Source organism: Nyctibius grandis, chromosome 5, assembly GCF_013368605.1.
Source record: "Nyctibius grandis isolate bNycGra1 chromosome 5, bNycGra1.pri, whole genome shotgun sequence".
Taxonomy (NCBI): domain Eukaryota; kingdom Metazoa; phylum Chordata; class Aves; order Nyctibiiformes; family Nyctibiidae; genus Nyctibius; species Nyctibius grandis.
In genome coordinates, this window is record NC_090662.1 from 54,014,463 (window position 1) to 54,041,312 (window position 26,850).

Genomic DNA, 26,850 nt, shown 5'->3' on the forward strand with positions numbered 1-26,850 from the left:
AAAAGGCGATGGGGTAGTAGATTGCAACAAGAGTGTCAGAAGGGTTGGCAGAAGGGTCGAAGTGACAAACCACCACTTCCCTCACTAACCTCATGTGTTTGAATGATGTCCGTCTCTCTGCCTTCATGTGTGTTTAATGGGCTTTGTCTCATCTAATCTAAGCTGTTTAAACACAGGCATCAAAGCTGTTCACTGAGCATCTTCTGTAGTCAGTGCAGAGACAGACAGCTCAAGAAAGTGATTGATCCCACTTGCCTGAGACATCTGCCTCAGGATGGGATGAGTTGCTTAAAGAGGGAGTCAGATACCTAATATTAAGAGTGATGGACCCCATCTTCATTTTGAGCTTCTCACTTTCCGCTGTTTCAATTTTCTATATTTAATCTGACCTGATAGCTTTTGTTTTGTGCTTAGTGCTTGTAGGTGTTACGGATATTATGTCTGTTCTTAAAATATTGCTTATGTTCAGCCTCATTTTTGCTTTACTTGGTAAATTTGAATTATTATTTCTGTTTCCCCTCAATTTCCCACATTGTTTGGTTTAATGCTACCATGCTTGTTCCTTGTTTACAAGCATTTTTAACCTTAATGTGGTTCTGGTTGTTTCACTCTGTGTGTGTGTGTTTTATTGGTAGGTAGCGTTAGAGGTGCTGAAAAAGTTCTGGAAAAATGGAAGTAGCTAGTGGAGGAAAAGGAAGAAGAGTATGGTAGGGGAGAAGAGAACAGGAAGCATGAGGAAAGAGAGGAATGAAAAATCAGATATGTAAATGAAAAATTAGATGTGAGTCAGCAATGTGCACTTGCAGCCCAGGGTACAATTGACTTCCTGGGCTGCATCAAAAGAAGCATGATCAGCAGGTCAAGGGAGGTGATTCTGCCCCTCTCCTCTGCTCTTGTGAGACCCCACTTGGAGTACTGAGTCCAGCTCTGGCATCCCCAGAATAAGAAGGACATGGACCTGTTAAAGCACGTCCAGAGGAGGGCCATGAAAATGGTCAGAGGAATGGAACACCTCTGCTATGAAGACAGGCTGAGAGCTGGGGTTGTTCAGCCTGGAGAAGAGAAGGCTCCAGGGAGACCTTATAGCAGCCTTCCAGTACCTGAAGGGGGCCTACAGGAAAGCGGGAGAGGGGCTTTTTACAAAGGCATGTAGTGATAGGACGAGGGGGAAAATGGTTTTAAACTGAAAGAGGGTAAATTTAGATTGGATATAAGGAAGAAATTCTTTACAATGAGGGTGGTGAGACAGTGGAACAGGTTGCCCAGAGAAGTTGTGGATGCCCCCTCCCTGGCAGTGTTCAAGGTCAGGTTGGATGGGGCTTTGAGCAACCTGGTCTCTTGGAAGGTGTCCCTGCCCATGGCAGGGGGGTTGGAACTAGATGATCTTTAATGTCCCTTCCAACACAAACCGTTCTGTGATTCTATGATTCTGTAAGGAAACTAGGGGCTTCCAGCATCACAGATAAAGCAGATGACAGTAAATGTTACTAGTGCAAATTTGTTGCTCAAGGGTGCTGCTTTGGGAACATGCAGCTGTGTTGGGACCTTACAGGCTGTAGGAGTCAGAGAAGAAGCATTGACAGGGTATTTGAGAACTAGGTGCTTCCCTTTGTTGTGAGAGCTTTCCGTAGGACTGGATGTGTGGTGGCACCTGTGCCTCTCTGGAGACTGACAATATGGACCTCCTGGAGAGTTCATTAGTGAACATTCATAAAGTGCCTTGAAATGAATGGAAGCAGATGAACTCAAGTGTCGCTCTGTCACCCTGTACTCCAAAGGCTATCATTGCTGTCCAAGAAGGATGCAGCCTGCAGCACCCCTTGCACACCAGCACATTTGCAGATGGGTAATAACAGCTTTTTCTGCAGAGCGTTAGTTGACTGCTGGGCAGCAACTAACTCTGACATAAAATCTGTCACAGTTTAAAGCTGGGCTGGCGATTAGACCTGCAGCAGACGCTCTCTGTTAACCCTCCCCCCCCCACCCGAAGGGAAAGGGAAGGGAAAAGGGAGAGAGACTTACGGGTTGGAAAGTTAAAACAGTTTTAATAAACCTATAATAATGAAAAAGAGTATAATAATAATATTGGAATAATCAAATATATACAAATATATATACAAAACCAAGATCGAGCTCCCCCGATGTCGGCAACGTCACCACCGGCACTGCAGGGCAGGCTCCGGGAAGGCCCAGGCTGGGCCTAGCGACGGTCGAGAGCTGGATTCAGGGATGCACAGATCAGGATCGGGGGCAGCAGGAAAACAGTCGGAGTCCTCCTTGGACACCGGCCATAGCAGAAAGAGCAAGCCAAGAGGGGCGAGACCCTCGTGATCCCCCCGCTTTATACCGAGAATGACGTGTATGGGATGGAATACCCTCGTTGGTCAATTTTGGGTCACCTGCCCTGTCTGCTCCCCGCTGCAGCTGCGACCCCCCTTCGGCTTTTCACTTGTAAGCAGTGAGGAATTCAGCGGTGACCTTGGTTTCTCTAAGAAAAAAGTACAGCAAGAGCCTTACTGCACAACATCCCTACCGGTGCCTCAGCGATAACTACAAACTTCGAGCGTTATCAGTCCTGGAAGCAGACACTGTCTGCAAAAACATGCAGTTAGTTTCAGAAAGTGCAGTTATTTAGAGGAGACTTAGCTGAAAGTAAAAATCACTGAAAGGAAAATCGGCCTGGTTTAGGCCAAACCAGGACATTCCACCCTTATTCCATACCATTCACGTCATACTCAGATCACCACTAACTTTTCATTTTAAAATATATACAGATAACATTAGTTTATGATTCATCTCTATACAGAAAAAAAAAAGTTCATCAAGTTCATTTAGTTCAGGATTGTGGGTTTCCATCTGGCTAGGAGTCTCTCAGGGCAGGAGACATGGTATGAGTTTTGTCACGGTTCATGCCCACGGGTTGCAGGTTAAAGATGTCAGTCTCGAGGAGGTTACTGGACACCACTTGCAGCTAGCTCTATTCCCATCACCACTGCTTCAACCTGAAAGACACTTATGAACACTGTTAGTATTATGCAGCAATTAACATCATACAGTTCAGAATTAAGTATTCTCACCCAAGATCAGATCACCTTCAGGGACACATCGGACTCCACCATCCTGCAGCATCACCCACCAAGTACATCCAGGTCCTTGAGCAAAAGCAATCCCATGAATGGGTTTACCTTTGCCCGTAGCAGGAAGAACCCAGACAGTTTTTCCCAATAGATTCCTTTCATGCACCACTGGGACTTTATCTCCTTCTACTGTATGTAAAAGGTCTGACTGAGCAGGGCCAGCTCGGTTGATGGATCCTCTGGTGTTAACTAGCCAGGTAGCTTGTGCCAAATGCTTATCCCATTTTTTAAAGGTTCCACCCCCCATTGCTTTTAGGGTAGTTTTTAACAGCCCATTATACCGTTCAACTTTCCCAGATGCTGGTGCATGATAGGGGATGTGATATACCCATTCGATGCCATGCTCTTTGGGCCCAGTTATCTATGAGACTGTTTTTGAAATGAGTCCCATTGTCCGACTCAATTCTCTCTGGTGTGCCATGTCGCCACAAGATTTGCTTTTCAAGGCCCAGAATAGTGTTCCGGGCAGTGGCATGGGGCACAGAGTATGTTTCCAGCCATCCGGTGGTTGCCTCCACCATGGTAAGCACATAGCGTTTACCCTGGCGGGTTTGAGGGAGTGTGATATAGTCAATTTGCCAGGCCTCCCCATATTTATATTTCAACCACCGCCCCCCATACCACAAAGGTTTTAACCGTTTGGCTTGCTTAATTGCGGCGCATGTTTCACAATCATGGATAACCTGTGCAATAGAGTCCATAGTTAAGTCCACCCCTCGGTCACGAGCCCATCTGTATGTTGCATCTCTTCCTTGATGACCTGAAGTGTCATGAGCCCACCGAGCTAAAAATAGTTCACCTTTATGTTCCCAGTCCAAATCTATTTGGAACACTTTAGCAGCCTGATCTGCTTGTTGGTTGTTTTGATGTTCCTCAGTTGCCCGACTTTTAGGTACGTGGGCATCTACATGACGTACCTTCACGACTAGTTTCTCTAGCCGAGTAGCAATATCTTGCCACAGTTCAGCAGCCCAAATAGGTTTACCTTTACGCTGCCAGTTGCTTCGCTTCCACTGCTTTAGCCACCCCCACAAGGCATTTGCCACCATCCATGAGTCAGTATAAAGATACAGCCTTGGCCACTTTTCTCGTTCAGCAATGTCTAGAGCCAGCTGGATGGCTTTTACCTCTGCAAATTGACTTGATTCACCTTGTCCTTCTGTGGCTTCTGTGATTCGTCGTATGGGACTCCATACAGCAGCTTTCCACTTCCGATGCTTTCCTACAAGACGGCAGGATCATCGGTGAACAGGGCATACTGCTTCTCATCCTCTGGTAGTTCATTATATGGTGGGGCTTCTTCAGCACGTGTCACCTCCTTTTCTGGTGGCATTCCGAAGTCTTTGCCTTCTGGCCCAGTCCATGATCACTTCTAAGATTCCTGGGCGATTAGGGTTTCCTATTCGAGCCCTCTGTGTAATTAATGCAATCCATTTACTCCATGTAGCATCAGTTGCATGATGGGTAGTGGGAACCTTACCCTTGAACATCCAGCCTAGTACTGGTAATCGAGGTGCCAGGAGAAGTTGTGCTTCAGTACCAATTACCTCTGAAGCAGCTCTAACTCCTTCATATGCTGCCAGTATCTCTTTTTCAGTTGGGGTGTAATTGGCCTCGGAGCCCTTGTATCCTCGACTCCAAAATCCTAGGGGTCGACCTCGAGTCTCCCCTGGTACTTTCTGCCAGAGGCTCCAGGTAGGACCATTGTCCCCAGCTGCGGTGTAGAGCACATTTTTAACATCTTGTCCCGTACGGACTGGTCCAAGGGCTACTGCATGCACAATCTCTTGTTTAATCTGTTCAAAGGCCTGTCGTTGTTCAGGGCCCCACTGAAAATCATTCTTCTTTCTGGTCACTTGATAAAGAGGGAGTACAATCTGGCTGTAATCTGGAATATGCATTCTCCAGAAACCCACAACGCCTAAGAAGGCTTGTGTTTCCTTTTTGTTAGTAGGTGGGGACATAGCTGTTATTTTGTTGATCACCTCTATCGGGATCTGGCGACGCCCATCTTGCCATTTAATCCCTAAAAACTGGATCTCCCGGGCAGGTCCCTTGACCTTGCCTCTTTTTATGGCAAAACCAGCTTTCAGAAGAATTTGGATGATTTTCTCCCCTTTGTCAAAAACTTCTGCTGCTGTATCACCCCACACAATGATGTCATCAATGTATTGCAAATGTTCTGGAGCTCCACCCTTTTCTAGTGCAGTCTGGATCAGTCCATGGCAAATAGTAGGACTGTGTTTCCACCCCTGGGGCAGTCGATTCCAGGTATACTGGATACCTCTCCAGGTGAAAGCAAACCGTGGCCTGCACTTTGGTGCCAAAGGAATAGAGAAAAATGCATTAGCAATGTCTATGGTGGCATACCACTTGGCTGCCTTTGACTCCAGTTCGTATTGAAGTTCTAGCATGTCTGGCACAGCAGCACTCAGTGGTGGCGTAACTTCATTTAGGCCACGATAGTCCACAGTTAATCTCCATTCTCCATCAGACTTTCGCACTGGCCATATAGGACTATTAAAGGGTGAGCGAGTCTTACTAATCACTCCTTGATTTTCTAATTGTCTAATCAGTTTATGAATGGGGATCAGGGAGTCTCGATTGGTGCGATATTGTCGTCGGTGCACCGTGGTAGTAGCAATTGGCACCTGTTGTTCTTCCACCTTCAGCAACCCCACAACAGAAGGATCCTCTGAGAGGCCAGGCAAGGTAGACAGCTGTTTAATGTCCTCAGTCTCTACAGCTGCTATACCAAAGGCCCATCTATACCCTTTTGGGTCCTTAAAATACCCTCTCTTGAGGTAGTCTATGCCAAGGATGCACGGAGCATCTGGGCCAGTCACAATGGGGTGCTTTTTCCATTCATTTTTAGTTAGGCTCACTTTGGCCTCCAATACAGATAACACTTGAGATCCTCCTGTAACCAGGAAGAAATACCGAAAGAAATCAGCTCGTGAAGAGGAAGATGATGACTCAGAGCCTTCTAAGGCAGAGCCATCACATGACCCAGGTGAGGGCCCTTCTCAGGCAGAGTCAGGGCCCGACACAGATGGGGGTTCCCTTGATCGTCATTTTAAAGCAGACCCATCACAGAAGAAAGGTCGTTCTAAAGCAGAACTATCACAGGAGGAGGACTCGGATGTAGAGATAACCTACCACTCCTTATCCCTGAAGGACCTGAGAAATATAAGGAAATGAGCTGCTGGGCAGCTCATCAGCATAGAGTAACACTCACAGTAACACTGAAATCAATACCAGGTCATCTTTGAGCATTCACTTTTCAGTGAACCTTGGCAGCACCTTTGCAGAAGTAAGGCTTTTATATTATAGCTGCATTAGAAGCCAGCATTTCCATTGTTTTATTTCAAGTTATATGCCATGAGGAACATGCTTGGAGTGTTTAACATACATGTGTTAGAAACTTGGTGTGCGTATGTATGATAAATATCACCTGTCTTGTATTTTAGTCAGGAGGCTTTGCATCAATCTTCAGTGAAGACATGCCACAGGTAAGTTATGTAGTGTGATATGCCTTAATTAATAAATATTTTTTCAAGAGTGATTGTATCCCTTACCTGTGTTGTCCTAGAACACATCAGATTGCATTTTCAATATGTTAGCTTTCCCCCATGAGGAGGGTTACATTGGATTTATATATAAAAAGAATTTGATATGTAAGACGCTGTTACCCATGTATATTATGACTTATTTAAATAAAATAAACAGAATCTAGTCATGAGAAATGACAGGCAAACTTAACTATTGGCATTACTTTGTGTATATGACAGAAAATGTATGCTCTGCATGTGTGTGCTCTGTATTGTACACAAATGCAAATGCGTCTTCGGTAAAATCCTGAGACCCATGAAATAAATGCAAAATTCCCCTGATTTGAATGAGGCCAGGATCTTATCCCGTATGTTGCTTACCATTTTCGAGCGTTAAGAATCCATCATAGCCAAACTACAGTTTGCTTATTTTTGTTTAACTATTCCAGAGCAGAGACCAAACGAGCAAGGATGAAAGCCTCAACATGTTGCATGCTTTAATTTGTAACAAGAACTTTCTTGTTACTCTCATTCACACCCTTGAAAAGCAGAAGAATTTCTCTGTGAAAGACAGGTATAGTATGATTATGCTTATCATCTCCAAGGACAAAAGAATTAGCAGGAAAAAACAACATGGATTGTAGCACACAAATTTGATTTCTACTTCTTGCAAAACAAGCTTGCATTACTCCAGAGCATTTTCCCATCTTCTCCATCTGCACACACTGAGGAAGAAAAAACATTGCCATTAAAACAAGCCATTAAAGAGAAATCAGGATGTTTATACATGTAAACAAAGAGGCAGAAGAGGCAGGAAAACTCACTTCAAAACTGTAAACACTTCCTGCAGTTAGATCAACAGTTCTACAGTTTAGAAATGTTCTGTCACTGAAGCAGGTGTTGTTCCTCAGAATTAATTTAGAGACACAAATTGTCTGTTTAAAAAATAATCACAAGAGCAGATGGACTTGCATTTTTTATATTTTGTAGAGATCAGTGGACAGTTTCTGTGCCTGAGAAGGGAAAACTTAAGATATGAACTGCGCTAAAGTGTGTTTCATTTACTAAAGATGACTAGGAAGAGAAATTCCAAATATTATAGCATTCTTTTTTTTCCCTCTTTTTTTTTTTTTAAAACAGGTGGCTTGTTTGCATCCTTCTTGACTATTGCACTACAAACTAAGCTAGTTTATCTAACCCGTATTTTGGAAGTGTTGACAAAGGACTTGATGGAGCAATCAAGCAACGTACAGCCTAAGCTCCTGCTCAGACGAACTGAATCTGTGGTAGAAAAATTGCTGACAAACTGGATGTCTGTCTGCCTCTCTGGATTTCTCCGGGTACGTGTACATCTTTTCACTACGTAAGATACGCAAAGAATTTTTTAAAGTGATTTCTCCCATAGGAATTGTTAGAGGGATCGGTTTAAAGCATTCAATCTAATATTTAACATTATTAATGTGCACTTTTCTAGGTTAGGTGACTTAACTAGCTATCATCAATGAGATGTAGAAGAAGAGTGCCTCTGTAAGCGATGATCATGTCATTTACTTGGCTGAGATTTGGGTAATTTTGCAATTCTAGCATATCCTTTTCTCATGTCAGACATTATTTCATCTCCATGAGGTGTATTGTGATCACACTAAAGACTGACACACTTGCTAAAATGTAAAAATGTAAAAGCTGTACCTTTCTATGCAAGCTGCTGGAAAGCTGCCACATAATGGAGATTTAGGAGTACTATCTTTTGGAAAATTAAACTTCTTTCCAAACTCTTTAACCTCCAAACAGCATTGCGGATTTCAAGAACTAAATGACTTCAAATGAAACAAAATAAGCATTTTCTTTCATTTTACTGTTTGTTTATTTTAGTCCACTTGGTAGCATTTCGTTCTTGGTTTCAGTGCTTGGTTATACTTCCTGTCCCTCTTACTGGTGTGATGGTCTGGCACTGTTGGTATCACTCACATCAGTCCTTGCATTTATACAGCAGCAGAATTGTTTGAGGCTCAGCAGCTCACACCGGTTTCCTGAAACCCCAGGAGAGAGCCAAGGAACTGTCAGAGATCTGTTCTCGATACACCAGTCATCTTTACAGAGCTGTGCTAGTGAGATGCCTTAGCCAGGCTGCAGGAATGGTGTCATGTGGAAACAAAGATCCATCCTTCCTTTCTCAGGTGCTTACCTGAAGCCTGGGGTCCAGGCAGGAGAGAGAAGCCCCGGGTTCATTCCCTCTTTTGCTGATACACCAGCATATGTCCCACCACCTTGCTCCCAAGGCTTTTTTTCAGGAACAACGAGGGGAGACGCCAATTCAAAAGGACACTAGTTGTTAGCTTGTTTTCTCACAAGACTAAAAAAGGAAGAAGTAGCTGAAGTGTGCGTGTGAACACATGCATATCTCGCTCCCCACCCGCTCTTTGGTGGAACTAGGAAGCGTCTGCCAGGTGGAGTAGGAGCAGCTTGTCTGTAGTGTGCTTGTGCACAGCAAGGGGCTGTGAGCTCTCTTGCCACACACTCCAGCTGTCCTTTGCTATTTGCATGAGACTTTCACAACAAAAATCAAAGAATGGAGGTTAAACAAATAACTAGATAAATCTGCTCAGAGGGATTTTCTTTTCTATTTCAAGATAAAACAAGTTAGTTAAAAGGAAATAACTTAATTTGTTACACTTGATTGTTTTCTAGTTATTCATGCCCATTTAATGATTACAAAAATAAACATGTTCCTTGCATTTGTTTCATGTCCTAGGAGACAATTGGTGAACCTTTCTATTTGCTAGTGACAACCCTCAATCAGAGGATAAACAAAGGACCTGTTGACGCGATAACTTGCAAAGCCCTGTACACGCTTAACGAAGACTGGCTGCTGTGGCAAGTGTCTGAATTCAAAACAGTGGTATGTTTGCCAGTTTGTGTTCCGTCCAAACAGGGACAACTACGATGTTTTCTCTTTTTCTGGGAAGCTAAGTTAAGTCTCTTAGACACTAAGGTGATGGCTAAGTACCCAGATAATGAAACTGCTATTGCTGACAAAGTTTCAAAACGCAATAGTTTAACTAACTGATATTTCACCAATATACATCTCACAAATAGCACTCACTCCTCCTTCACAGCATGCCTTAATCGCCAAAGGTTAGGTTTAATGAAGTCTCAGGGTATTAAAATTCCTTCTTATTTTAAAGTGTACTACAAAAAATATAAACATAGGCTTAGAATTTAAACTAAATTGCGCTTTTCCAATGAATGAAAGAATGTAATGCAGAGGTTTTATTTTTCTATTTTGTTTACTTGTGGCTAATCTTCAGGCAGCAATAATTTGCTGTGGGTTTCCATGTTATTAGCTCTAAATTAACAAGGTTACAGTGTGGTGGATTTTAACTAGTTGCTTGGTTAAAAACAAGGTCTCTGGGAAGCCCAGCTAAGTTTCTGAACTTAGCTAGGTTTTCAGAGTAACCAGAGTACTTTTTTCCCAGAATTTCCAAATGATTTTGACTCTGAGAACTTAAAAATCTGCATTTCCAGTCATTTCCATAGCTTCCTTGCTTCTTAACTCCTGGCTTCCTATTGGAGTTACCAGACATACTTAGGAGCACGAGGAGTGCGACTGATAAGTGGGCTTCAGAGCTTGGGAGCAGCAACTGCCATTGCAGCAACTGCCATTGCAGCAACTGCCATGGCAGGGATGCTGCAAGTGCTGGTGGCCTTGGAGGAGAATTCAGGCCTTTTCAGAGCCCATATCCTGAGCCTCAGGTAGGGCTGGAGCTTCCAGGTCTGTCCATCTTCCATTTTTGCAGCAAGAACCTGGAGGTCCTAAGATGCCACATACTGGAGTAGACTACATGATCCTGGAAATTTTGGCTGGTCAGCAATCCTTTGGACTTAGCTCCCTAGGTCATGTAGGAAGCTCACTGAAATAACAACCTTTCTGTGAAACATTTCTGAATTGTCATTTTCTGCTGAAAGCTCTTGGACTGACAAATTTGTAGTCAAATCTTCTTATAGCTGTTTACAAAGCTGTTGTTGGAAGCTTCATTTGAAGGTAGTTCCAGCTAAGTTACCACAGTGTGCATTTGGAAAGGAAGTTTGTGACTAAAAATTAAGCGCATAATACCGTGTCTTTGGTTTCCTTGTTTGTGCGCTGCATTCTGGCATGCGTTTGGGATCCAGGGTAAGTTTAAATATATTCCTATATATAGCCCTACGATACAAAACCCAGTAGTTATGCAGAGCAACAATTTTCAAGCAAGCTCAATATGCCTGTTACTAGTAGACTACACAGGGACATCTGGTCCTGTGGAATTGATTGAGTTTTCTTATTTATAGCACAAATTCAAACTGAGAGCACCTTGGGGGGATAGCTGACTCTGAAACTGCTGAACACTGCCTTAAATACTTTTCCTAGTGCTACTTCTATGCATGTAGTCACTGATAGGGTCTTGTGGGCAGCCTGCAGTGAAGAGGAGAGGGGAAGTGGTCTGAAGGACTCGGTATCAGTGAAGAAGGCTGTCTGCGGATGGATGAGGAAGTGAGAGAGCAGATAGCCTTTCTCGACTGTTGTTTGCTGCCTTTGTACTTTGTATTCCTCCTTTTAAATAGGAGATAATGGTACTGTTATAGGGTTAATAAGTCAGCTTTCCCCGCTAAAGTCCAGCACTTTATTGAACTTAATTTAGAGGTGGCTGAATGTTCCCTTTAAAAGGGTCAGAAAAGGAGAGAGGATCCTGCAGTGAAATTACAGAGATGGAGCCCAAGGACTCTAGCTCTGGCTGGACAAGGAAACAGTTTTGTTTGGTGTTTTGTCTGAGACATGCTGGAAACTAAAACTGTGCTGTGAAAGAGATTTCGGTGGAACAGTGAGGCTTTCTGGGCTGGGGAAGCATGCCAGCTGTGCACATTTTCTCTTCAAGAACAGCATGTAACAGGATGCTAAAGTAGAAGGAGTCAGCTTTTCTTCTCTGAGTAACACCACTTCACGTGCACTGCAATGACATGCAGGATCTGTCAGCATACAGACAGTGAACCAAGTATTTTCTCCTTTCTTTGGAAGAAAATTTCTGCCTAAAGGATTGTAGGTTTTGTTTTCTAAATGGAATAAATTCCAAGCTGAGTTTTCAAATGCATTTTCACATTTGCTCACTGCAGTTGCATTCTGAGTCTTGCAGTATTTTGCTGGTATTTTATTTCGCCCCTTTCCACAGCCCCGCAATAGCAGTACATTAAAACCTACCTGTCCAGAGCAAAGTATAAAGACACAGCCAAAAAGAGGGTGATAGAAAGATACTGAAGCACTCTGCAGACACCCAGCGTCCAGATTTTTAGGGTATGTAGGCACTTGAAGATGCAGGGATGCATCTGGTAGGGAGTTCAGCTCTCAAATCAGTGGCAGGGCACAAACAAGGCTGTAGGCACTCTGCATGTGAATCTCTCTTTTCAGGACTGGGACTTCAGTTCCAAACTAATAAAAGCAGGATACAGACACACTCGTAAAAATCAGGGGGAGCTCCACAGGTCTTCTCCTAAACACACCACTATGCAGATAAATTCTTGGGACAGGAGAAGGAAGAAGCACTGGGCGTAGAGAAAGAAGGAAGAACAGGAGATATTTTCTAAACTCCAGGCTATTTGTAACAAGAAAAAAAGAGAACTAAGAAACGTGTTGGTTTTGAATAGTATTAGAGCTGTCCTTTGGTTGGGCCTCATGCCTTTTTTAAAAAGGCCACAGACCTTGGGACCAGCCAGCTCCTTCCTGTTACCCCTCTCTGCTGGGAGGGGTCAGATATTGAACAGAGACGGGCTTCTGAAGTAAATACTCAAGCAGAGGAATTGAAGGAAAGATGCTTCTAAAAGCACTGGTCCAGTATGAGCTGAGGAGCTGTATGGTTTCATGCTGTGCTTACATTTGAGCACTGAGAAATTAAACTGCCCTGAAACAGACTTGGATGTGTCATGGAGCCTTTTCGCAGGGTGAGGAAGCAAGCCTGCTTTCTCACAGGCAGACAGGCGGCTGCACCCCTCGGTGGATAATTTACTCAATGAGTGATGAAGAAGCTCAGTGCACAGCTGAATGTTAGCATTTCACTGAAGTGTTTCATTTTAAATAGAAAAGTTATACAATGCGAGCCCGGCGTGGGAGAAATTTTTCTGTGGAAACCAGGGAAGACTTCTTCACATGGTAGACTTGGTGCTTGGGCATTTAAGAGCTACAGACTTCTTTTGAATGGTTACTGCTTATTTTAAAAAAGCAGGATTTGGGCTGTTGAATTCTTTGCTGAAATGAGTTTGCATTTTTAGATGGGAAGAAATGATCTGATTCACCTGTTCAGCCAACAGCCTTTTATCAAAAGTGAAGCAAAGCCGCATGGTGGAAGCTTGTTTAAAGTGTTCAGCTGCTTTACGAGTTAAAAGAAAGGCGTTAAAAGAAGTGGGAGGCCCGTAAGGGAGTAAAGCAGAGACAGGGAGCCCAATTTCCTAATAAGACGCCATGGTTGTGGTATTATTAGGCACACTTTGTGAGAGATAAGGAAGCTATTAAAAGCATGTGACATATGGGGATTTTCGTCAGCAGAAAAGGACACAACAGCCCTCGCTGGGAAGCGAGCAGAGCAGATGTTGGCTACAGGAGAGTCTTCTGAATTAGATACAGATTGAGTACCATACTGTAGCATAGGGGGTGCAAGCCTTGCTTTGCGTAATGCCCATCTAGCCTAAATTTAACTCCTCTAACATTTTCTATGCCAATTTGTTAGCTGTTCTATAATGTCTTCATGGGTAACTGTTCTGGCTGCCACAGAAGGATCATACTATCAATCTGATTTTTCCTGTTTATTATATTTCATAGTCTGGGAGACAGGGGAGTAGGTTTAAGGCAATTTCGTTGTGCTGTACGTCTTGGTGCTGTCTCCTTTACTTGATTCTCTAACTTTTACCAATCAAAAGTTTTTCTTGTTTTTTCAGTCTGTTTGATAAACGGAAATATGCTTTGTTCAGATGCGTAGCTGAATAGAGAACAGGGTAATGAATAAGAGCCCTTGAATATCCCAGATGATTTTTCTTTACTGCTAAGAAAATACAGTATTATCACATTTCTTTATTAAACCACATCTCATTTATTATCTGCTATGGTTATTAATAGCTTTACTAAATAATTCATGTTTGAAATTCATTTTCAAGAAAACTACAGATCTGAAAAAACATCTGTAAACATTGTCTTCAAATGTCATTATTACTGTCATGGCATGAGTGAAAAAATGTTTTTAAAATCTGTTCCTGTCGTTTAGCTAGGTTCCAAGCTAGTTCCTATACAAGTAGTGGCAGACACTTGCCTTGTTCTGCTTAAGTAGCCTTTAACAATTCTTGCAACCTGTGTTAAGCCTTTGCTGAAGAGCGCTGTGACTTTGTGTTGCTAACCACTGATTTCTAGTGCATGAAGTCTCAACTCTAGATATTACTAGGTTGAACCATATGTCCTGTAATTTCCTCCCGAATCTTTCCCTAAGATAACTTGTATTTTTGTTTCCTTTGCAAAGTGAGAGAGCTTAGAAGAAGGGCCTGATGATGTTTCCTTGTGACTTCCATGTGTCCTCCTGTGATTTCTCTTAAATGTTTTCTGACCTTCAGAGCTGACCATAAAAGGGCTTTCATAATTTTACAGTCATTTCTGCTTCTGTTTCCAGTTCTACACTTTGTGTCTAAATGCCGTGATTGTGACTGTCAGCTTCTGATTAATGGTTTCTAAAGCCAGGGATTGTGCTGTCAGACAGGTTGAATCTGATTTATGAAAACTTCAGCTACAGAGGGAAGACATAATAATAATTGGCTTTTCTAGCTCCCTATCAATTGCTCGTCATTTAAGATTAACTTCTGCAGGAAATTGTATCAGCAAAACTGTCTGTCTCGCTTGGTTTAGAGACGTCTATGCGTTTAAATATTTCTTCCCATCTGACCACTTTTTTGAGTTGTAAAGTGTTGTTATTATCCTCACATTGTGGATACTTTCGATTAAGGAGTCCATAAATGACTTGTATTCCACCTACATAAAGGACTACTCTCTTTTTACAGTCTTGTCATCCTACAGTGTGTTGAGCGGGGATGGGAGGGCTCTCACATGCTAATAAGTGAAGAGGCTGCACATTTATGTGCAATCTGTGTGAGAGCATGTGCTGAAAAGGAAATGCAGCAGAGAAAAAGACGGTTTCTCTTGACACTCTGAAAGGAAAAGGAAATAAAGGGGAAGCAGGAACATAAATATTGCAGTGTAGGAATAACGTTAGGAGGAAATGATCAACTAAAGGAAGGAATGCTTCCAAGGGTGTAAAGACAGTTCAGTATCAGTTAAAGAGTGAGTAACTACTCCTGAAAGATCAGTTTGGAGACTAGAAGAGGCAAAGACTTTGATTAAAATGAGTTTTCCAAAGACAAAATACAGTTAGTCCCTGTCCACATTTTTATCCTACAAAACCATGACCTCAGGGCAGTCAAAGTCAAGGACAGGACTGTTGTCTGTTCACTTGGTCTGTGGGCCTAACCAAGCATGACTCCCTTATTCCTGTGCCAGTATACTTTTTACTAATTTTCTGCATGAAATCCCAACCTGAGGCATGGCATCCAGTCTGCTTCTCCTTCTGCAGGCACCATTCCCTCATCTCCTCCTCTTACATTCCATCTGTCCTTTCTGTGGACTCATTTTCCTCACAATTAAACATCTCAGTGTCCTGATTAAGTTATTCTCAGTTACTTCAGTTATGTCCTAGTCTTTGTTAAATCCTGTTCTTCATAGTTTTGCAACCCTGATTTTAATACTCCTTGTGCCTCTCTGGAAACAGTAAAGTTAATTTATGTCTCATTGGACTAATGTTTTTCACCACCAGTGTGTCGTAATTTTCACTCTTGCTGGGTAATAAAGCAGAAAATAGCATTCTACAACTATTAATAACTACCCATTTTTCTAAGAAGAGAGAAAAGTTGTCCCTGCAGCAACCTGGACAGAAGTTCCTTCCTTCACATGACAGCAGGGAAAAAAAAAATTTTCAGTTGCTTCCTCTTTTAACTATCACCTCTTCACTGAGTCACACCTGCAGTGCTCAGATTTCAGTCAAAAGACATGTATTGTACCAGAAATGTCCAACAACCAGGATGGTTTGAGTACATAGATTTTCCTATGCCACTTGCAGTCAAGTGCTGGTACCTAAAACACTTGTTTTAATTCTGTCCCAAGACATCTGCAGCAGAATGTCTGTATCTGTGTAGCTGAACAGTGATGCCTCTGCAAGGAGCAGGCTGTGGCACTGAAAATGAGTGTTGTTATCACTCTGTGTTAGCAATCCCGTGCTTATCCTTTTTCCCTGCCTTTTGGAAGCAGTTGATCTGCCTGACCTGATCAGAAATACGACCTGACTGAAAACATTCCCTGGAGGTAGTCACCCAGTCTCATTGGCACCTCCCTGTAGCCCCTACTCACCTTGTGTGCAGCCTAGCAGATGGGTTGTATCCCAGCTAAGAGTAGCTGTGAGCTAAAGGGCAGGGGTGTTGTAACTGGACAGGTCGTGTGGCTGTTTGACCTGGAGTAACAACTAATAGAATAAATCACACTTTTCTGTGCAGATCTGGACCACTTTGGGTTCTGCCTGCTGCAACATGCTTTCCCTTTCCACTGCTTCTGCAGCAGCCCTGTCTCTGCTGCCTCTAGAGACATGGCTGTATGCAGACAGACGCTGATGTCTCCAGGGGAGGTGTATTTTTTTTTGTGTAATATAAGGTACTCATCATAATCTGCTGGTGTAAATATGCATTTTAACACTGCTTCCTATCTACTCAAAATCAATCATGTTTACCATGACAACTTAGCAACCTTATCAGATCTCTAGTAGCTTAGTTTTGCTTTTAAGGCATTCGTTTTAAATAGAAGATTTGCTTTTTTTTAGGGCATGGATTGTAATTTTTCCTGGTCTCCTGTCTTTTTTTGGTAATTCACTGAAATAGATTTGCACAAAAGCAGAATACAAAATACACTTTTGGGAATATATAGCTATATATTTTTGATTCTTCGTACACGAGGAATTCTAAATGCTTCATTGTGTAATTCCTTCAAATAATCTTTATTGAAAATAGCTTTAATAATAAATATGCTGAAAATCTCTCACATTTGCTGTCAGGAATATGTAGGTTTCACATGCCAGGTGTTCCCTGTAAGTCAGAATAACATGTGTTTCTTTTCCCAGACAGTGAACATTATCTTTGAAAAAATCCCAGAAAATGAGAGCGGAGATGCCTGTCAGACTATCCAAGTTAATGTTCTGGACTGCGACACCATAGGCCAAGCCAAGGAGAAGAGCCTTCAGGCTTTCTTTAATAAGAACGGCTTTCTGTATGGTCTTCAGCTGGATGAAATTGGTCTCGGTAAGAGAGTGTCACTGTGTTATATTTTCATGGAGTTCACTGGTCTGCCTGTGGAGTTTTGTATTTAGGAATTCCTACCTTTGGCTTTGATTTTTTTTTAGCATTTAGGCAGAACATAGCTTTTGTAAGGAATTTCTGGGGACATACTAGATCTTTTATGTTACCAGATAGAACACTGGAACTACATCAGTTTTGCTTCTGCAAGGACTTCAGCATGCAGTTAACAAGCACATGTTATTTACTGAACACATATAATTTATACGTTCCTTTTCTGGGTTAAGTAAGGTGGCCTGTCCACCTAAGTACAGCCAATTGATAAATTTTGTCAGTGTACTTTAGTCCCTACCTACTACCCCTCCTACTGCCCTTACTTCCAACAGGCCTATGTTTCCCTTGATCAGGAGAACCCACAAATATAGTTTATTTGCAGTCAGATTAGGTTTATATAATAGTTTGCATGTGACTCACAAAGACATGTACACTATCTACAGATGTAAATAAGGCCGTTCCAGCAGATGAGTTGAGCCACCTTTTCTTGTCGGGTTTTCAAAAGCCCAAGGTCAGATAAAAGCCTGTAGTTGCCACTGGACCACTTCCCATGTGCTCCAATAGGAAATCCAACAAACTCTACATTGTCGGCATCTGTCACCTCCCAGACTTGCTCCCTAAGATGGTGATATTTCCTCACCCTTCTCAGGACGCTGTGTCGGCAAGTGAGGATAATTTACTGTCATATCTGATGGTTATATCCACCACCAGTGCCTGACCGCCCTTCACAAATACTATGTCAGTCTTGTACAGCTCATTTTGGTGATCTCTGAGAAGTGGCTTGTGAAACCTTTCTTCTCGTCCCAACGTGGCCATAACACCAGGGCATGCTTGTGCAACAGAATAGCTAGATTAGGTGAAAGCAACTCCAAAAACTCTGCCTTGACTAACACAAAGTGAAGCACCGATAGCCTGCAGTAATAGCAGCCATGCAGGCTGTCACCTCAGGAAAGGAATCTGTAGTGTGGAAGTGTAAAACCAGTCTCATGTGACCTAGCACAAGGACAGAGAGAAACAGAGCTCAGTTGGGAGCCACTGGCCCAAATATAATGAGGTGTTGCTTTTCTTTACAAACACCTGTACAGTGAGAATGGCATTGGGATGTAATTGTTTTCTCTTGCTGTTGTACTGCAGAACTTGTGTCTGAGGAGGAGCAAAGAGAATTGTTAGATATTGATGGATCCTCAGAGGTGATGGAGGATGGGATAAGGAAGCTAAATACCATCGGTCATTACGAGGTAAGCACGGAAGCCATACCAATGAATCAAGAAGCAGTTTCTCCCCAGCTCCCAAATGCTGTCTGCACAGAAGTATCTTGATTGATCAAAATCTTGAACAGATAGCTAAGCATCATCAACAGAAGGAAAGAAGTGTGTGACACAACTTCCTTGCCAATGAGTCATATGTTTGTGTTACTTTTCAGAGGTTTGCTTGTTGCAGGGTTGCTTGGTTCAAGCACACCAGGTAAACTGTCACTTCAGTTGAGCATTTCAGTTAAAAGAGCATCTGATTTTCCAACTACGAGCATTGCGTTGGGTTTTTTCTAGTCTCTGCTGCTGAGTTTTTGTTGCACCATTAGCAGTTGTTTACCTCTTCGCACCCCAGATTTTGATTATCTGAACAGGTGGTAGTGATACTTGTGAAAGCTCATTGAGAGTCAGAATAAAAGGACTGATGAGTTGCTTGCTCTTCTCTTAAGACCTTCCCTTTTTCTCTCTGTTTCTCTTCCATCTACTGGCACCACTTGTACCCGAATTTTTCCCCTCCACTTCCAATTGCACCTGTAAACCGGTCCTTTTCAATGCTGCAATAATCTGTCCATCATTGCACAACACACAGGGCTGCAGCTGGCGGCAGAGCCTTCTAGGTGTAGCACGTTGCCAAAAGCGTAGTGAGCTGCATTGCCTGTCTGAGGAGTTTCCACTGACACTAGTCAAAATAGAGGGTGAGAGGCTGGGAGTAAGATAAGCAGCAGATGATTGGCCTCAGCTGACATGGTAGCTCACATTTTGATGCGTACAGATAGATTTTGGAAAATGAAGTCAGTATGCTGAGAGCTTTTAGTGAGCTTTCTTCATGCCTTATTGAAGTTTTGCTGATGAGTGTAGGTCTGTGTCATGCAATGCAGTATGGTGCCCAGAAACCTAGGCCAGCCCTGAGCACGTTGCTGTTGCATGAGCAGTACAGTGCCATCCACAGACAGAAACAAAGGAATCTAGCAGGAGTCTTCGTAGCTTGGGCACAGCACAAGGCTGTGCAGATCTGGAGCCAGCTCATTTGGAGTCGCTTTACAGATTTCTGTGGGCTTTTTGTTGCTCTCCTTACCTCCCAGGGAGGCAGCAGTGAACCAGATGGCCTGAGTCACCGTCCAGTGTCTTAAATACAGCTTTTTTCTGGTGCCTCTTTTGAATCTTGTCTATAGATTAGCATGGGACTTTCCTCCACTCCACTTGTAAAGATATTGTACAAATTAGGACATTGTAGTGTTGCAGTCAGAGTCTATGCAGCAAAGGTCAACACAGATTTGAATCTGATTAGATACTTGAATTTCTGTCTAATGTGATTGTACTCACTGTCTTTACTGCAGGCAACTATTGCAAGTGCTCCCTAATTTTACCTGGCAGCTGTTTGCACTTCCTGAGCTCATGGCATGCCATGGCTTATGGGTGCCATACCTCATGGCAAATGAGTCTGCTCCAGCTGGTCGCTGTTATCCCCGGATATCTTTGTCCCAGCCCTTGTTTTTGTCTGAGGTTTCTGCAGGCAGATGCAAGTTAGGTTGGAGGTTCAGTTGTTTTTGCAAAGCTGTAACTATACTAATTATAGCTTAGCAGCTGCCTTATGGAAATTGTGCTGGGTATCTCTGTTAGTTATTTTAGTTCACTTTTTCTGACACTGATGAAATAATGTACATTTTAGGAAGAAGCTTAGTGGCATTCTGGGCCGTGGTTTAGTGGCAAGCATCAGCCATTAGCATATCTAATTTTCTTGTATGCACATTAACGCCAAAAGGAATGTAAAGGTGTCTAGTTAGCAAGAAAAGGGAACATTGCATAGACAGTGTGAGGGTAGTCATGTTCCCTGAGGAATTCCAACTTACATTCCATCAGTGCCTAGAGTTTTGTGGCAAGCCTGAATTTTTCTTTTTGTTTGCCAGCTTTAAATGCTAGAAAGTTAACCAGGTTTTGAAACTGGGAAGTACCGTCAAATCTTTTTAAGATTCTCAAGCATGAGGATTGTGTTGTAAAGGCCCCAGAATCACCAGTCACTCTGAAAAAGCAGACTTAGTTTTTACACTGATTTTTAAAATGTGCAAGTAGGGGATGTTTGCATTCTTGTGTGGTGTTTTCTGAGGGGAAAAAATCCACTGTACTATTATTAGACGTTTCATGTGTTTCTGACTTGTGTGCTTCCTTTTGCTCTAATTTTTTGCTCCTAGTAAGGTTATGGATGTGATTATTTATGAGGTCTGCACTATTGTTTGCACAAGAATAACCACAAGCCTTGACAAGAAGATGGCTGATTATCATGATGTCTTATTTCCCACATAAGAAGAGAGCTAGAGAGCCACTTTCAGATCTGCTGTCCAGTCACAGATCTCCAATTTCTCAGCCTGTAGCAGCATCACACATTCCAGGAGCAGGCACAGCCCCAGAGAGTGAATCTGAATATGTGATCCAGGGAGCTTGCTGACAAGAACTGCATTATAGGGAGGGCAGGGGGCCTGGAGAAGGAAGAGGCATAGAGCCACACTACTACGTCTTCTGTTTTGCAAAGTAGCTGTAGTCCATGTTGTGTGGACATGAACAGATCTCCCCTCTCCCTGTTTGTGCCCCTCAGTAATGCACCTGACAAAGTAGAGATGTTTTGAGGTGCCCATGGGAGCAGCCCACCATGAAAAGTGATTTAGGCAGCAGGACACAAAAAGAAGGGCCTTTTTTTTTTTTTAATTGGATCACTCTGAAAGAAACAGCAAGTACGGCTGCTGCAGTAATGTTAAAGAAGGAAAGGCATATTCTACTCAATGCTAAAAGCATCGTTTGTCCCAGAAATAAAACCCAAAGTGCAGGCTTGGGTCATAGCTGCACTGCACCAATGCCTCTGGTTCCTGGAGGGAAGCACAGTTCTCCTTCCGAGCTCTGCCCATCTCCCTCAGGACAGGAGCCAAAACATTTCAGCATTGAGCTGCTCTCCTGCTTCTTGGAGAGGGAGTGGAGGCAGCGTATTGCCCATGCCGGTCTGGGACAGGGTAAGCTGCTGGGTAGCCCTGTTCCTGTTTACCTATCTTCAGGGCCAAGTAGGAGGACTCTCTGGGTGTTTGTGTCACCTCACAAGCCAGCCTTAGAGCATATTCAAACTTATAGTGCAGTTTTAAAGTGCTCTGTGTTATCTGAAAGAGCTCTGAAACACTATGATAAATGGAAACCCTGCAAAAAATCATACTTGTAAAATAGATTGCATTTACTTTTCAGCAGCAAGTGTAAGTGCAGATTTCTTTGGCGCAAGACACAGCTTTTGATAGAGTATCTTAATGTTTAAACTGGTTTCTCACACCAGGCTGGCTGCCAAGGTTTAAAAAACACTTAAATTATTTTGGCAGAGATCCCTTTCTAGAACTGGCCAGTTGTTTTTGTAATTATAGAGGGAAGTACACTAGCGCTTGGCAAAACCCAACATTTGACAGCACAACAGTGGTGTAGTTCTCAGTGGGAGCCATTTTTGAGTTACCCTTTGACAATAAAAGCATGACTTGCCAGTTTCTTTTAAAGATAATAGTTACCATCCTGGCAGCACTATAAATTCAGGGAAGGAGGGGGAAGATTCTTCCTAGAAATCCCAAGGTAGCTAGATACGGATCTTGACCTTACGGTCCATGGGACATAAATATTTTGCTCAGTTAGTTCTTGGGAGCAGGCTAAAGCCTCAACGTGGTCACTCTGTAGGGCACGGGGGGAATGGACTGAGCTGGAAGAAAGGGAGCCAGAAGAGAAATCATCCTTGTGTTCCCCTCGCTGCCTCACCTTCCTGTAAGATCCTTTTCCATTGGAGACAGAGAATTGAACCTGGGCAATCTGTAGAAAGATGGGTGCAAGAAGCAGCACAAAGCAGTACATGAAAACGAAGATGTCCAAATAGGGGCTGAACCAGAAAAATCAAAGAAAGGGAAAGGTCTTAAAGGCCGGTTTGTTGGAAGAGCTGCCTTCCCACCTTGCCAGGTAAGGCTAACTGCAGCTGCTGCCCGTGCCTGAAAGCCCAGCCCTGGCTGTCTGCTGAGAGCCGTGCACACCGTGGTGAGAATGAAGTGGGCTGGCACACTCCAGCGCTGCCACGGACCTAAGGGCAGAGGAAATGAAACTGAGGGTTTCATGAATTCTAGACACTTTTGTTTCAGCACGATACGTTTGTTTTTGCTTTCAGATTTCAAACGGAGCCACCATAAAAGTCTTTAAAAAGAAGGCAAATACCCGATCAGGTAACAAAGGAACTGCAACCCATTTAATCTTTTGTGGAGCATGGGCTGAGAATGCAGAGAGCTGAGCTATGACAGGTTGTATCTGGGTCAATTGGAGGTCAGAAAAATTGGCACTTTGATATAGCCATGGTACCCTGGCTCTGGGCCTCTGGCAGACACAGTGGGCCTAGGAGAAAGGGAGAAGGCAAAGGGAAGAAGGACAGAAGGACTTACAGTCCTCGGCAAATGAATGCTTAAAGATACAGACTCATAGGCTGGAAAGCAGGGCAGGGAAGCCCGGGTGACACAAAGTGCTGACTGGTGAGACCAGCACAGGGAGCATGCCCTGCTCCAGTGCCCAGTGTTGTGCATCACGGACATAGTGGTGCACTGTCCAGAGACAGGGATAACAAAAAAATGTAGTTTGGGAGTCTTCCTTATTCTCTTGACTGTTTCTGAAAGCTTTGACTCAGCTGTCTCAACAGCAGGTCAGGAGTTAAAGGGTGCTTACAAGGTATGTTCATCTGGCCTACCCCTGTGATGTAGGTTGCTCCAACGCAGCTGGTGGCTCGAGGGAGGTGGACTTTCCGTAGCCCCTGCGGAGAAACAGACACTCCTAGCATGTGATTCACCTTGCCATCGAAGCGGACATCCAAAGTTAGGAGAGATGTGTCCCTGAGGTGCAAGTCACTGGGATGATATTGCTCTCTTCCTCAGCAAGAAACAGGGTTGTCTGTTCTCGGCCATCACTTTCAAGCCTGACCTCAAACCCGCCTGCACCGGAGTACTCTTAGAAACTAAACCAATGCAATTATCTTATCTGCTGTCTGTTGTACTCCTTCCAGAGGAGCTGCAATTTGCTGCCACCTTACCCCAGCAGCAGATGATAATGCCCTAGCTTAGTGTTCTGAGCTACAGGTTGGCACTGGGGAGGTGAGACAGGACCTGTGCATTTCTCGGAGGCTTCCCCCACAGCGCAGGCAGGAAAGCATGACGCCAAGCCTGCTTGCTCAGCGTCCTGACGTGCATCCTGCTGCACAGCCCAGAGCTCAGCAGAATTCACAAGCTTGTAGCCATGTGTTTCATTAATGCCTGTTTGCTCTCTGCTTTCTGTTGTGTAGATGTGGACTACTCAGATGAACACTGTCATTTGGTGAGTTCAGTTACTACACTGTTAAGTGGTAGATTTAATACTGAGCTGTATTTTGTCTCTGTGTAATCTCTCTAATCTCTTCATGATAGATTTTGCCAGACTCCGAAGCAAACAAAGATGTGAAAGGAGCAGGTCACAAAGGAAAGCAAAAATTCAAAGTGAAAGAAATGTATCTGACAAAGCTTCTGTCAACCAAGGTAAACTGTAAAGGCCTTATTTTGGGGAGGGCTGATGTTAGGCTTGGCTAGTTTGGCACAACAGAAATAGAAATTAAAGCGGAAATTATGCAGACTTCCTGCATGTATATCAAATGTTAAATAAAAAGGTAGCCTATAAAAATCACTGTGCTAACTATGGAATATGACCACTTGCAAAGACTGACACATTTCAAGTTTTCTAATGCTAGAGTTCTACAATTGTCTATTACTCTCTGTCTCCTCAGTAAGCACAACCTTTTTTCTCAGATTAAAGAAAAAAGGTAGTTATTGCGCTTATAGAAAGTGAGATTTGCCACTGAGTCCCACAGAGCAAGAACGATCCATTCTGGAGAGACAGCTTTCCATCAACAATCTTCTCACTCTCTACTAGAGTTTGCCCAGCTTAGAGACAACTTCCAAGCCCTGAGTTTCACAAAATACTGCCCATGAAATGAAATAATCTTTTAGGGTCTCAAATTAAGCATCCAAAAGAATTAGATTAATTTTAAAAACGAGGTCCTTAGGATTTATAATACGATTAGCTAATTTATACAATGCACATTCCTTAGGAATAAGCCCTGCTCACTCCCTCCGGTCATGTCATCTTGTTTCTGACTTACTCAAAAGGGTTATAAAACTCTTTGCAACAGCATATTACTTAAAATATTAATCAGTGCACAACACTGAGAGCTGTGCGATACAAGAGGCCTGAAGGGATGATGATTATGACCTTCTTGCATTTAAAAATCTATCAATCATTATTTAATTAGATTGTTGATAGCATCTGAAGTAATTTGGAGCACTACCCAAAGTGAGAGTGAAGACTGGTCATTTCTCATTAGCTGTGGAAACGAACATAAGCCCTTAGGAATTGGTGGAGTAAACCAGTAACATCTTATGGTGGAAGACTGAAGTACAAAAGAAAAGATCAGGCTCTTAAAAAACAGTCCTTTTAAAAGGTTTTAAATTAATGATCTCTTTCTCCAAAGTGGGATAGTGCTCTGAACAGCAGCGCTGTGATATCCTTCACTGTGAAATTCCACCCATGATATGCCGTGCACTAAAGGAAATGCACTGAACTGTGTGTCTTTCTCTCCCCGCCATACACCCACACAGACACAACTGCAGAGTTCGCCATGGGAAATGAACTCGCCACTAGCACATAAAGGCCCCGGAATACACTCAAGTCCTTCTTGTTGAGAGAAGATTGGGCTGAACTGAGCTTCAGAACAGATGTGAAGAAAAAAAAGCACAAAACAGTGTTCTGCTTTTTTTGCCTCTCCTGATGAATACTCTGGGATGATGTCAGTGAGTCTGTCAGCAACCAAGCCCTTGCTTTTGTAGGCCAAATAGCTTCACTTCTGGATCAGAAACACCCAGTTTTCAGTTCTTCTCTCTAATATTAGTGTCTTCATACACTACTCAAAGCTGTTAATCTTAGATCAAGCGCCACAGTCGCTTGGCTGTGAAATGTTGATGAGCATGTGTTCAGCATGTGTCTCAGATGACCAGTGCTCCAGAAAACTGGTTAAAAGCCTTTTGCTCCCTCCTTCTTACTTGCAGTCACAAGTTCCAAATGCCTTTAGCACAGCGCCAACAGTATCTGAGGAGTTGATGTTGCCTTTGTTCAGGAAAATCAACGCGTGATTCCTCCCACCTAAGATTTATCACAAAGTTCACCACAATTCTCCTGTCAGTAAAGTGATAGGACGTGTGACATTTGAAAGCAGCTTTTTAGGGTGTATTTGTAGTTTCATTTTTGTTATTGACTGTCTTGGTTGCCAATAAGCTATGGCCTAGATGTTTGCCACAAGCATGTTGTAGTTTCTGTGTGTGGTTGCCTTGGGGCACACTCAGCTCTCTGAGACAAGAAATCCTTTTCTTTTCTTGTGTAATAATAGCACTCTTCATTTTCTTTACTTTACAGGTTGCGATTCATTCAGTTGTTGAAAAGCTCTTCAGGAGCATTTGGAGTTTACCCAACAATAAAGCACCTGTTGCCATCAAGTACTTTTTTGACTTTCTGGATGCCCAGGCTGAGAGCAAAAAAATTACTGACCCTGATGTGGTCCATATATGGAAAACCAACAGGTATGCCCGTACAATGTGTGCAGGAGTGCACACACTCTCTGGAAATGTAGTTGCAAAGAGGGAATGGGTCACCTGTGATCAGAAGAACAAGATTTTGGCATGTCTGGGTGAAGATGTGGTTTGGTTTTGTGGATCCCAGTAATTTTGGTATATTGATTGGATACCAATACAAACCACCATGGCTTCCAGGACTTTGAAGTCTGCATACTGACTTCACACTCAGAAAAGTATCTGCTGTTTGTGAGAGCATTATTTGAAGATGGAGGGGTGACTGACTGGATGTGTTTGCTATGTAGCCTTTGTTCCCTGATCACTTTTTAACATGAATAAGCAGCTCAGAATGTAACTTCCCATGAGTGCAGTGCAATTGCATTACCATTTAAAGCAGTTGCGCAACCTGAGCGGTTAATTTTAAAGATGCTTGTCCTTTCTTTGTCTAGTCTTCCTCTTCGCTTCTGGGTGAACATACTGAAGAATCCCCAGTTTGTCTTTGATATTAAGAAGACTTCGCATATAGATGGATGTTTATCTGTAATTGCACAAGCTTTCATGGATGCCTTTTCTCTAGCAGAACAGACACTGGGGAAGGTAATGCTGCCCTTCCAGTCTTTTGCTAACTTCTCAACTGATGTCTTTTTCAACTCTATAATGATTTAGGGGATGAAGTCCTGGACCTGTGCACGTCAGGAGCGAAATTGTCAGTGGCCTAATTAAGTTGGCTTTCCATTCCTTGTTGCTCTGTCTCACAAGACTTCGAAGAATTCACTGGAGTAGACAGATACAGCTGCTAGAATGCCATATTTATAGTTAACTGCTGCTTGTC

General features: G+C 43.0%; 1 protein-coding gene across 1 annotated transcript in view; it reads left to right on the top strand.

Annotated features, from left to right (window-relative positions):
• Window positions 1-26,850, top strand: part of PLXNC1 (plexin C1) — a 74,521-nt gene that overhangs the window by 43,984 nt on the left and 3,687 nt on the right. The window contains 11 exon segments of the mRNA XM_068401573.1: window positions 6,608-6,649; window positions 7,138-7,264; window positions 7,832-8,028; window positions 9,441-9,587; window positions 16,909-17,086; window positions 18,269-18,372; window positions 22,553-22,607; window positions 23,708-23,739; window positions 23,829-23,936; window positions 25,864-26,027; window positions 26,468-26,615. Coding sequence (XP_068257674.1) covers window positions 6,608-6,649; window positions 7,138-7,264; window positions 7,832-8,028; window positions 9,441-9,587; window positions 16,909-17,086; window positions 18,269-18,372; window positions 22,553-22,607; window positions 23,708-23,739; window positions 23,829-23,936; window positions 25,864-26,027; window positions 26,468-26,615 — 1,302 coding nt within the window.